The 12932-nt window shown below is 49.2% G+C and overlaps 1 protein-coding gene across 1 annotated transcript in view; it reads left to right on the top strand.

Moving 5' to 3' along the window:
- Positions 1-12932, top strand: part of Csmd2 (CUB and Sushi multiple domains 2) — a 563664-nt gene that overhangs the window by 444500 nt on the left and 106232 nt on the right. The window contains exons 27-29 of the mRNA XM_052177421.1: positions 3601-3792; positions 8004-8142; positions 11593-11780. Coding sequence (XP_052033381.1) covers positions 3601-3792; positions 8004-8142; positions 11593-11780 — 519 coding nt within the window. The remainder of the gene's footprint in view (positions 1-3600; positions 3793-8003; positions 8143-11592; positions 11781-12932) is intronic.

The following is a 12932-nucleotide window of genomic DNA, read 5'->3' on the forward strand; positions in this document are numbered from 1 at the left end:
CATGACAACCTGGCCCCTGTGCTCTGAGTACACCCAAGGTTCAGAAAAGGTCACCTTGTCTGTTGTTGTCATCGGTTAGCAAATACCAGGACTCCTCTTGGGAGAGAGAACGGCTTACCACAGTGAACCTGGTAGTGCATGTTTGATGAGGGATTGGGCAGAAATGCCAGGGACGATTAGCACAAGCTTGGCTTTATTAAGTAAACACGACTGTGCAACAGCTAACATCCTATCGGTACCTGGAGGATCTAGCCTTTCCCTGGAGGCTTTGGCAAGCTGCTCAAATCCAGGAGCATTCAAGGGAGAATATGAGACCCACAAGAGGCGAGCGGGCAGCGTAATCTCAGCCATCTACAGAGCGGGCAGCAGCTAAGCTCCCAACTAGATCATCTCTTAAGAGTTTTTACAGAAACGTGATGCCACGGACACTATTATTAATCCACACTGCAGATAGGGTCTGTGTGGTTTCTCATACAAGGTCATAGAGTTAATCAGCAGCAGAGTCTGGATCGAAACCCCTGTGTCCAGGATTCCCAACCTTGGTGCCCAATCATCACATTTCTGTTGCCTAACATATAAATAACCTTTCTGAGTGTGGCCAGAACTGCAAGCTGTTTTTCTCCCAGGGAATCATTTACATGTGTACAGCACCCCGTGACGATGGGGATGAAAGCTAAGTCTGTTTTTAATTGGGAAGGCAGAAGATAATTCTTATTTGACTTTCTAAATAAGTCCAGCGAGTGTCAAATGGTGATGATCTGTTCATTCATTCATTCATTTATCCAGCAAATATTTACTAAGCACTGTCGAGGGCTGAGTACCGAGGACCCTGGGGATCGAGTGAGGAGCAGAATTGTCTCTGTTGGCAAAGAGATGCCGGGATGATAGACAAGGAAGATGCAAACAAGTAAATTAGCAACATTGTTACAGATTGTGCTGGGACAAGAACAGAACAGGATACTCTGAAGAAAACAACAGCAACAGGGAGGGTTAAGGATAAATCATGGTAGAGGATGAAGGAGGCCTGTCTAAAAAGTGGTATGTGCTGAAAACTGAGCATCCAGGTGGAGCTGGCATAGGAGACTTGCTGCAGGGCCATTCCAGACAGACAGAAGGTGTGCAGGGTCCTGTGGTGAGGAAGGGGGAGGGGCATGAGCGGACCATGTGGGAAGATGTTTAGGACAGTGGCTGGGACATAGTGATAGAGCATTATTTCAAGTGAATAAAAATAAGGCATGATTTTAGCATCCTCCAAAGGAGAGGGCTTGAGATAGGATGACAGCAGGGCGTGGTGGCACAAGGCTGTGGCCCTGGGCCACCCAAGAGGCTGAGGCCTTGGGAAGTCAAGTTCAAGGACTGCCTACACAACTTAGTGAGATCCTATCTAAAAATGTAAAATGTTCATGACAGGGTCGTGGTGAAGTGTTTGCCTAGCATGAGGAAGCCCGAGGTCCAACTCTCAGATTGTTTTCTCAAAAGGGAAAGCGGAGGCAGAAAAGCAGAAAGACAGAAGGAACAACAAAGGAAGGGAGAGATAAAAAGGAAAAAGAAACGAAGGGGAGATAAGACACCACAGAGCAGGCTTTGACAGAGTTTTCTGTCAAAGACTCCAGTTCTTCAGCCTTAGTGGTCCATGTGGCTTGTTACAATTCATAGTCTTCCTTCAAAGCAGGAACGTGGAATACCGTGTGTGGAATACCGTGTAAACAATTGACCATTGCTTGTGTCTAAATAAAACTTTATTTGTGGAAATAAGCACAGGGACAGATTTGCCTGCAGGATGTAGTTTGTCAGATGCTGCCTTTGGTTCAGTGGAATCAAAGGTAGCACACCGTGCACCCCCAGATCTGGTATTGAGTGCCATTGGCGACAGGGGCTGCCTGCCACTCCTTGGCCATTGCCACTGAAGTGCCTGTGTTGGCAAATCAGAGCGGCTGCATCTGTCCTGGGGGATTGGAGGTTTCATGCCCTTGTGTAAAAACCAATGTGAACTGTGTACTCTGGGTCACAGTAGACCCTTTGGTTGGAGTATAAAGTAAAAGCCTCCCAATCCTGGGGTAGGGAGCTGTAGGTAAATCCCAGGAGCTCCAGAAAATGCCTGCCTCTAGGATCTGGTGAGCAAATGCGACAAAGGACAGGGTTGGGGAGGCAGCCAGGGTATAATGGCTGCCTCAGCTCTCCCTCTGACTTTACCAGTGACCACTGTCACCTCCCTGCCTCTGTCATCAGCTGTAGCAACAGCATCCTCCTCCTTGGCCCATTACTCATCGCCTGCACCAGGTATTGGTCCAGTGACAGTGATGTTATGCTACCACAGCGCCTGAATTTCCTTGGGTTGTGCTCCCTCTCCCTCTCCCTCCCTTCCTCTCTCAGTCCTTAATTCATTTATTCCCTTTTCCATCCTTCTATCCCCTGCTGACTCTATAAGCTTGCTCCCTAGTTAAGCAGCAGTGCACAAACCTCTCCTCCATTGCTGAGCCCCGCCCCCACTTTTTCACATGTATGTATGTTGCTCATAGGGCATGTATGCATAAGTTCATGTCCTCATGTATGGATGTGTGTGCATGTCTGGCTTGGTTTGGAGGCCAGGGTTAGATGCAGCCAGGTCTTCCTGGATCATGCTACATTTTTCTTGCTGAGAATCTCCCCTGAATCCAAGGCATCCCAATTCAATCATCATAGCTAGTTGTCTCAGAGAGCTGCCCTTGAGTCCACTTCCCAAGTGCTGGGACCCCAGGCCAGCTGCCAGGGCCACACAGCTCTCCCAAGGGCTCTCTGGTCCTTGTGCTCTCGTCCCCAAGTCATCTGCTCAGCCCCTGTTCCGAGTTTTTAGTACGGACCAGACACTTAGGTTGATTTTGAGCTCAGCTCTGCCACTGGCTACAAATATCTGATGTTTTCCTGTATGCGGTGCAGGTCTAAAGGGTCCATGGCTATTTTTACATAGGGAAAGGCCTGACCTCAGCAGACTTTTCTGACCCTCATGGGCAACCCTAGCAGGCCAATCCCAAATCCTTCCCAGACGCTTTTGCTTAGATTTGTGGTGTTTAAACTGCATTCCCCTCATTCAAACTGATCATGGTATGAGACGGCAAAGCGTTGTCTGTGGAACAACATTGTCTGTGTAAACGTAATCCATTTCTGTGCTCATAACAATGCAACCAAACTTTTAAAATACACCTGCTGCTAAATCAGTGGTTCTCAACCTTCCTAATGCTGTGACCCTTTAATACAGCTCTTCCTGTCGCGGTGACCCCCAACCATAACATTATTTTGTTGCTGCCTCATAACTGAAGCTTTGCTACTACTATGAACCATAACGTAAATATCTGCTGTGCAGGATATCTGCTATGCCACCCCAGAGGAATTGGGACCCACAGGTTGAGAACCACTGTGTTAGATGCCTGAGGGTCACAGTGAAGTATTTGGCCAGTGGGGATGGTAATGTAAATGGGTCAGGCTGGTGGGCACGATGATGTGGCCCCACTGTAGTGGTCACTGTCAAGGGCAGTGATAATCAGCAGAGCTGATGAGCTATGAGTCTGGCTGACAGGCAGACACTCAATCAGCTCCACCCCCTCTTCTGTTCTCTTGCCTCAGTGTCCACAGCAACCTCCTGCAATGACCCCGGAGTCCCACAGAATGGGAGTCGGAGTGGTGACAGCTGGGAAGCCGGTGATACCACCGTGTTCCAATGCGACCCAGGCTACGCTCTGCAGGGAAGCGCAGAGATCAGCTGCGTGAAGATCCAGAACAGATTCTTCTGGCAGCCCAGCCCACCCACGTGCATCGGTACAGAGCAGCTCCGGGCTCCTGCTCCTCCTCCAGTCTTGGGGTCGTGGGCACCAGGCTCCTCTACACAGCAGGCAGCTGCCTTTTGAGCCTGGGCCCAGAAGGATGGTACAGCAGAATGATGCAGAAAACCCAGTTTTCCTGCCCACACTCACACACAGATGCATACACAGTCACAGACACACACACAGAAACACAGGTGCACAGACATGCTTACACACACATATACACGTACACAAACATGTGCGTGCACACACACAGAGAGAGACATAAATATACATACAAACTCTGCACCCACACACATCCCATGAACTACCAAAAATTATCTCAGAGAGTTCTGAGCCAGGCAGATCCATCCTTTTGTCTTCAGACCATTGTCTAGGTTGAATGAGTCATGCCCCAGGTGCTCTCATGCCCCAGGTGCTCACATGCCCCAGGTGCTCACATGCCCCAGGTGCTCAGATACACCAGGTGCTCTCATACCCCAGGTGCTCATATACCCCAGGTGCTCTCATGCCCCAGGTGCTCACATGCCCCAAGTGCTCTCATGCCCCAGGTGCTCACATGCCCCAGGTGCTCACATGCGGCAGGTGTTCTCATGACCCAGGTGCTCACATGCTTGTGACTCTTTTTCTCCCTGAGTGAAATGATGAACTCAGTTGCTGCCTATGCTCATGGATGGTGGACACACAAGAGTAGAGAGACCAGCCAAGCAGCGGTGGCACTCAAGTTTAATCCCAGAACTCAGGAGGCAGAGGCAGGCAAATCTTTAAGTTTGTGGCTAGCCTGGTCTGCAGGATATATACTAAGAAACCCTGTCACAGAAAAGGAGAGTAGAAGATGGGGGAGAAGGGGAGGGGAGGGGGAGGGAGAAATGATGTCCACTGAGTCCGAACATGTGCTGGCCTCACACGAGACATTTGCTTAGATAACCCCATTTAGCTTTTCCCTGCAGCTCCCTGAATTTAGCACCATTCCCTCATTATAGCTACAGAAACCAAAATAGACAAATTTGGATATCTTGTCCCAAATTGCAAAGCTAAGAAACCCAAGAGCCAAGATTCCCGCCCACACCAGGCTGAGCACAAAACCCCTGCTTTCCCATCACCAATGCGCCCTCCCTGCTAGAGACAGACTGAGGGGACTTCCTGAGACCTCTCCCAGCTGTGTTCACCCTGGAAGGTTCCACGGTAAGGGCCACCCTGATATCTGAGGCCTGGCCTTGACTTGTCCCAGCTCTGGGATCTGGTACTGAAAGCAAGACATTGAATCCAGTTCCTTGGTGGAAATGAGGTCAACTCATAAACCAGGGAGAGCCTGGAATCAACCCAGCAGTGTGAAGAAGCGGGGTGTGCAGACAATCAGACCCAAGTACAGGCTGAGGATCTGTCATTCACTGAGGAAATTGTTCAAGTCTTACCCTGGGAGCCTCGCCTGTGAGAGAAAATACACGTTTCCCTGGTGGCATTGTAGAGAGACAAGATAGCTAGGCCTCATCTCCTCAGATGCCATCTCCCTCCCTTTCTGCCCCCAATGCCCTTCTTTGTATTTCAAATCCTTGAGCTCCCTTCCTTACACTGAGCCAGAATCCCATGGCTGGGGTCAGGGGTGGGGAGTGGTTCTGCTGAGAGGCATCCGGAGGCCCCTGTGTCCACTTTCAGTGTCCCCTGTCCCACAAGGCTGTGACCCTCTTAATATACTTTCCAGAAAAGCAAGTCCTGCACCTGCACCAGCACCCTGAGAAGGGCTGGGCTGGGCTGGGCTGGGCTGGGCTGGGCACTGAGCAGGCCAGTGAGGTTAATTTCGCTTTCATAGCACACTCTTCCGCACATGGCCTCGGGGAGTGCGCCTCCTCTCACAAACAGATTGGAAATCCCAGTGATGAGCCCCTCATTTCCAGCTCCTTGGCAGTCTGCCAGGAGCAGAGCTAGCTGGCCTTGATGGCCCTGCCTTACAGGAGAGAAACAAAGAAAGAAAGCAAATATTTGTCGAACGTTGCCTGTGATGGATGCCAGGCTCTAGCCCTGGTAAAGTCAACACAGGAGCTTAGAGCTCTAGTTCCTGGGTTCAAGTCTGGCTTCTCCACAAGGGGTGCTAGGGGATCATCTACACAAAAGCCATGTCAAAGCTGAGGTGTGAAATCCTAACCTGCCCTTCACCCCACCAGAGGTGCCTTAGGGCCCGGCAGGATAGCAATGGGGGTTTTAGAAATACCCATATTCGCCCTGCTTGCAGAAGTCTGAGAGGGACCCGTGACCTGGGTTGGCAGAAAGCAACTGAAGCCGGAATCCTGACCCAGAATAGTGACATCACGGAGACTCCGGAGAACAGTCCACATACATTCAGGCTGGGGGCACAAGCTTCCTACATTGAAGACTGAGTCTGGCAAAGCCATTCTTTGTGATAGGGCACCACAACCCAGATTTGTGGTCCTAACCAGCCGCCCCCCTGCACAACCCTGTGCTCAAGTGAATGCTCAGTAAAGGGAGCAATCAATGGGGGCTCGGCTAGGGGAGACTTCATGTCTGGGCTTCTCCTACGAGCCTGTAGTGGACGACGCTCTTCTTTTACTGGACCACTAGCATTTGGAAGCCATCCCATACTCCTCCAGAGGAGGAGATACACTATGGGGCCAGGAAGTTTAGGCTTGGCTCTTAGAATGACAAGGGGAATTACTGCACTTCTCTGGGCTTCAGTTTCCTCTTTGTGTATGGTCCAGGAGAGCAGCCTCCATCCTCGCCCTCGGCTCACTGAACTGTCAGACTGCATGAGGGAGCACTTCATCTGAGGTGACACATCCTGCTCAGATGGACTCAGCATGGTTCACAGGATGTATCTTTCCATGGAAAAGATGCCCTGGTCATGAGTCTTCTGGGCTAACATTTGCCTATATTAGAACCCCTGTAGCCTGAATGGGGACTTTTGGGGGGGGCACCCTTATGGGAGCTAACCAACTCAACAATGTGTGTGTAAGCAATTCAACAGCTCAGCTCTGGTACAAGCCAGGAGCTACTTCCTTGGCCAACCCTTTGACCCTCTGCTGCACCCTTTTGTGCCCTCCCCAACCGTGGTGCCTGTCTTGGGTATGTCGGTCACCTCTTCCAGCTCCCTGCACTCTAACTGGCCCACCATCCACTGTTGACTTTGATAGCATCCCCAGTTTCCAAATGAAGCCATTGTCCACTGTCTACCACTTTCTGCTTGTGCTCTCAGCATCTGCACTACGTAGCACAGCCCTGTCCGGATTGCAGTGAGCTGCCTGGGGCCTGTGAGAGGCTGAAGGAGGCCCTTGGGATAATAGCTTGCTGGATGCCTGGTCACCCTATCCTCCACATCTGTTGAGAAGTCCAGCAGCACAGGAGAGGGTGGCTGCTGTGGACTCCTGAGGGATTGCAGCATCCTGGTCCTGATGAGGTGCATACTCATCCTTCGGCAAGGAGTCAAGCTGGAAGGCATCTGGGATGCTAGCAGATGCCAACAGAGCTGGCAGCTAAGGAGACCAACAACGTTTGGCAGGCAAACGTGATGGTGTTTTCCACTCCCTGTGATACCCTGCACAAGGAAGATGCAGTAAATACTCAAAGGCTTTCCTGAATTCATAAGACAAGGTGTAAAAAGATACCACATATTTCATATGCCTGAAAGACAATGGTGACACCATTTTGACCATGAGACCTCGCCACTAAGCATCACAGATAACCCCTAAGGGCGACATTGCCTCCTTTTAACACAAAAGAAAAATATGCAGGTTATGTAATTTCCTTAAGGTCACAGCCAGAAAAATAACCTGGTTTTTGTTTTTGTTTTTGTTTTTGCTTTTGCTTTTGTTTTTAAATAATTTATCGAGAGCTGAAGATTGAGCTCAGTTGATAGAAAGCTTGCCCAGCACATCCTCAGGTGCCGTCCTCAGCGTCATGTCAAATGAGGCATGGTGGCAAACCACCTGTAATCCCAACTCTTGGGAGGTGGAGGCAGGAAGATTAGGAATTCAAAATCATCCTTCACTACATGGCAAATTAGAGACCAACCTTAGCTACACAAGACCTGTCTCAACAACAACAACAACAACAACAGGGTTCTTTATTTCTTTGTTTTGTTTTAGTTTTTTCTGAGGTGAAATGAACATAGTATAAAATGAACATAGTATAAAATGGCCTATTTTTAAGTGACCAAGTAAAGGGGACAGACTTTTCCTCTCCTTCTCTCCTCAGCTCCTTGTGGGGGAGATCTAACTGGACCATCGGGAGTCATTCTGTCACCAAACTACCCAGAACCCTACCCACCAGGCAAGGAGTGTGACTGGAAAGTGACCGTCTCTCCGGACTACGTCATCGCCCTGGTATTTAACACGTATGTACCTTTCCCAGGCTGGGAGACCTTGGGGGTTGAGGATCTGGGTGGCCAGGTGACTCCTCACAGGTGTGTGGCAGAGTTCTCAGGTCCAAGGGTAAGAGAGATGGAGATGGGCGGAGGGCTCCAGTATCTGCTGCCTCTCTCCTTTGCCCTCTTCTCTGCCCCAGGCCCTGTGTCTACAGGATCCTTGCAAAGGATCCTTACCTCTGAAGCAGCCAATGCTCTTTCTCTTACACTTTTACAGCTGCTAATCACAAAGGAGCCCTAACCTGGGTCTCCGTGTCCTACCACATTGCATGGCCCTCTCCATCCTTCCATCCCGATGCATTGCAAGTCCCTGTGACCTTTTACCTAACCCAAGTACTCACATCTTCATTCCATGCACAGGAGAACTGCCTGTGAGTACACGGGTTAGGTAGAAAGGTCACAGAGATGTGTCTGGTGTGTGGTATAGGTGACCACCGTATGGTACGTATGTACACACGCCAGCAAATTCCCACATCTCCGTCTTTACGCTTCTACCTCCTGCCTCCACTTGACCTTTATCATCTTCCATCCCAGTGATGTCTTAGTCTTCACACTGGCCACTCTGTCTTGTCCAGCATTTCCAGGGTATTCTCTCTCTCTCTCTTATGGGCAACTTAATAGCAAAGAAGCAAACAGGCAGGCCCTTCATGTTTTATTAATCCCTTAATAAATCTGCCCTCCTTGTAAGTGAGCTTGAATTTCTGAGTTCAGTTTCTACAGTCTGGCACACATCTACCTGTCCAAACAGGTTACCACCCAGCCCACCCTGTGCCCAGAGCTCCAGTCGGACTGAATGCCTGGTGGTTTCCTGCATCTCAAAGCCTCACTCATGCCTACCTCACTTCTGCTTCTGCTTCCCATTGACTTCCTTTGCTTCCTCTCTTTGTCCCACTGTTGAGGGTCATCTCATTCCCTGGGATAAGCTCAGGCTGGACCACCATGGAAGCCTGAGTGTGTCCCTCCCTGGAGGCTGAACATGTCATAGACCCAGTGTTATACACTAGTGACCACTCTGTGCAGTCAGGAGCCTGACCTATGGTAGCCATGTTGTTTGTTCTGAAGGAGTGACTTTATTAAGTATGCAGCAAACCAAAGTAAAAGAACAAAAAAGGAGCGAGAGATCAAACTGTGATCAAGTTAGGTGCTCAGAGCCGCCAGCAGATGTCAACTGGGAAGCCCATTCAAGGCAGACAGCTGGAGCTGCACATGGAGCCTGCCCCAGGCAGGACAGAGCATCCCTTCTGCTGAGGTATTCAAGTAAAAGAAGAAATAGCAACAGATCGAGATAGCGTCATCCAATCAGACACCCACAACACCATACAGAAACCAAGTGGGGAAGCTGAGGCAGCCGGAGGTACCACGTGAGCTTTGCTCTGTGGGTGAGCATCCCCTGGCTGAGCCTGGCATGGATAGACTTCCGACCTTTCTTTCCTGCCGTAAGCACTCGTATATTATACAACTAGATCAACAACAGTGATGTCTGTTGGAAATGTCCCACCTTGAGAACAGCTAGGTGCCATCAAGGACACAGAATTTTTACTCCCAGGATCTTCACTGTTTTGCCCTCCCAGTCACAGAGTTAGGGAATCCCACTCATTCCTGGATGGGGACTTAAAGGGCACTTTGAGACGCACCTGCTTGGATTTGAAATGTGGAGGTGGGGATGCAGCCCCGCTTCGAAAGGCAGCTTCTCGGTAGGCTCAAACCGCTGGTGACAATCTACCAACACAGTGTCCATTAGGCTGACAGAGCGTCCGCTGCTTCCAGTACCAGCTATTTCAGGAAGGTTTGTGTCTAATATGTCCCCTGTCCTTGGCACCAGATATGGTGATGGGCATCTTGAGAGGGCTCAGATAAAAATTCAATGACATGAAGAAGTTAGGGAGAGATATAGGCAGAAAAAATGGTTTTCCACCAGGGTATGGTGGCTCATGCCTATATGTCCAGTGCTGAAGCAGGATAGCAGTGAGTTCAAGAGTTCAAAGTCATCCTAGGCAGCAATGTGAAACTGTCTCAAAACTGATAGATAGATAGATAGATAGATAGATAGATAGATAGATAGATAGATAGATAGATAGATGAGGTCATTCCACAATTTGTGACCAAGACAGACTCAGCCAGAGCCTTTCTCTAAGGACTTTTGAAAGAATGGGCAGTTTCCAGAATAAAGAAACTGTATCACTCAGAAGAAGGAGTCAACCCTGCAGTCAACACCAGCATAGAAAGATTCCATGTAAGGAAGACACACATCTGCTTCCTAGATGCCCATTCTGTTTCCCTACTCACATTACCTCTTTGCCACTACCGTAGCCAGGTTGTGACCCCTCTCTACACCACATGTCTTGGCTAAAGGGTAGAAGGGCCACTTCATTCCCAGTCCAACTGAATGGTCCATCTCGGTGTCCCTGCCTTTGCATCAGAAATCTGCTTTCTGAAAGCACATTTACTTGTCAGTTCTTTCCTCTCTTTTCACTTGATTTAGTTAAAATTGCCTTTATTGGGCACATGCTTAAGAGCAGAATCATGCATCAGAGAGCAGGCCAACATTAAGAGTTATCAGATACACCAGGCAGAGCTCCAAAGGGGGTGAGCAGCACACACACACACACACACACACACACACACACACACAGGGCATGAGGGCTACTGAGAATCCACTTCTTCCTGTCATTTTCCATTACATTCTCTCTAGGCTAGTGTGTCCATCTTATAGCCTATGGGCCTCATGTGTCCCACGATAGCTATGACTGTGGCCTGACATATTTGCAGATGACAACATCATGTCACAATATCAAAAGCTTAGATGGCCCTGCTAGCTGCCCTACAGGGACAAATTATATCCACAAACTCCTGTTCTCAATTAGAATGGATTCTCATCCCACATTAGGGTCAGGTGGTTCAGGGAGAGACCTCTGAAGGTGATGCTAGGGCCCAGGTGGTGGCAGATGCTGAAGAGGGCCATGGCTGGCCTGGGATCGAGGGAGAAAACTAGGCTTTGCTTGGTGGCAGGTCCCTTCCTACTGGCAATGGGTCCCTGGACAATTCTGTGCTCTTAGAAAAGTCAGTACAAACTAGTATGACAGTGGACCAATGAAGTCAGGTAACAGCTCTGAACTCACACCTGCCATTTTTTCCCCTTTCTACCCAAAGTTGGCAACTTGTTTTCCCTCCTGCGTGAGCAAGACCTGAGGGCTTTGGCTACAGAACTGAGAATAGTCACTGACTAGAATCTTACACCTGTGTCCCCAAGTCACATTTTGTATCATCTCTCCTAACTGGTGTCACCGGAGCCTGATCCTCTTCAGTCTTTGGGGAGAGGGAACCATGGGATGATGGGTGGGCTTGTTTTCTGGGAGGCCCCAGCGCAAGGCCCTGTTTGACCTCAGTGGGGGATGGGGGTGGGCTATTTTTGTTCTCCAGATTTAACTTGGAGCCTGGTTATGATTTTCTTCACATCTACGATGGACGGGACTCTCTCAGCCCTCTCATAGGAAGCTTCTATGGCTCACAGCTCCCCAGCCGCATTGAAAGCAGCAGCAATAGCCTCTTCCTCGCCTTCCGCAGCGACGCATCTGTGAGCAATGCTGGCTTTGTTATTGACTACACAGGTAAGGGCCTGGTGGTAAAGAACCCCAAGGGTAGGGCCAGTGAACTTAACCAAGAGGCAGCAATATAGTACAGAAGGGAAGGTTAGACTAGACTATAGAGAGCTGGCAGAATGTGTATCTTCCCTGTGATGTACCTTACCTCATATGGCTTAGTCTTACATATTTACACACCCTGGGGCTAAAAAAAAAATTGGTAACATTCTTTTGTCATCCTGCTTCTGTTTTCAAATCACTAATCTTCTTCTCCCCTTCTCTACGAGGCTCTTTTCTAACTCTACTTCACTCTCCTAATCTCCATCAGTACCTGCTGGCTAACACTTTCCTGGTCATTCCCCACCTTGTGAGGGTTCATGTTGAATCTCAGGCTTCCATAGACCCCAGGCAGTACCTCCAACCATCTTGGGCAACTGACCATGCCTTACTCCATCTTCTGTTGCTATAACAAATACTCAAGGCTTGGTACTTTTTAAAGTAAAAAGGGTTCTCTAGCTCACAGTTTTAGGCTGAAAGTCCAAGATTGAATCTAGCCTTCTGGTTGGCCTCTCTGAGAGGTAAAGGGAGCAGCACCACAGTGGAGGGAGCCTATGAATCAGAGATTACATGGCCAGGCAGAAGGGCAGATGGTTGGAATGACTCAGGAGCCAGGCTTCCTGTACCTATAACTGCCCACTGTTACCGCAATCCTTTTCAAAGGCAGTGACCCATGACCTGACTACATCCCAGGAGATGCCACCTCTAAAAGGTTTCACCAGGAGCTCAACATATTGGATACCCATTGGCAACCTCTGGGACATGCACACAAAGCCAAGCTATCTGGGCCCATATAGACAGGGTATCCTGTGCAAATTTAAAGTTCTAGTGCTTCGATACTGGCATTCTGTCATAGACTAGTTACCATCCGATGGCTCCTTGTTAGTCTTCTGGTGCTCCCATTCACTTTTAGAATTAGTCCAGTGGATAATGGGGGTCAGAAGAAGGAGTTGATGGGACTTTTTCTTAAAGATAATACATATTTTAGATATTTCCCTGTCATGCCTTCTCAGCTCTGTCCTTGAAGGTCTCAAATAACTATAAACAAAACAGAAAAGAATGGACATAGCGTGTGTTGAGCGCTCACTTGGGCCATGGCAGGGATGCAGTGTGGAATTCACC

Source organism: Apodemus sylvaticus, chromosome 3, assembly GCF_947179515.1.
Source record: "Apodemus sylvaticus chromosome 3, mApoSyl1.1, whole genome shotgun sequence".
In the NCBI taxonomy this organism is placed as follows: Eukaryota; Metazoa; Chordata; class Mammalia; order Rodentia; family Muridae; genus Apodemus; species Apodemus sylvaticus.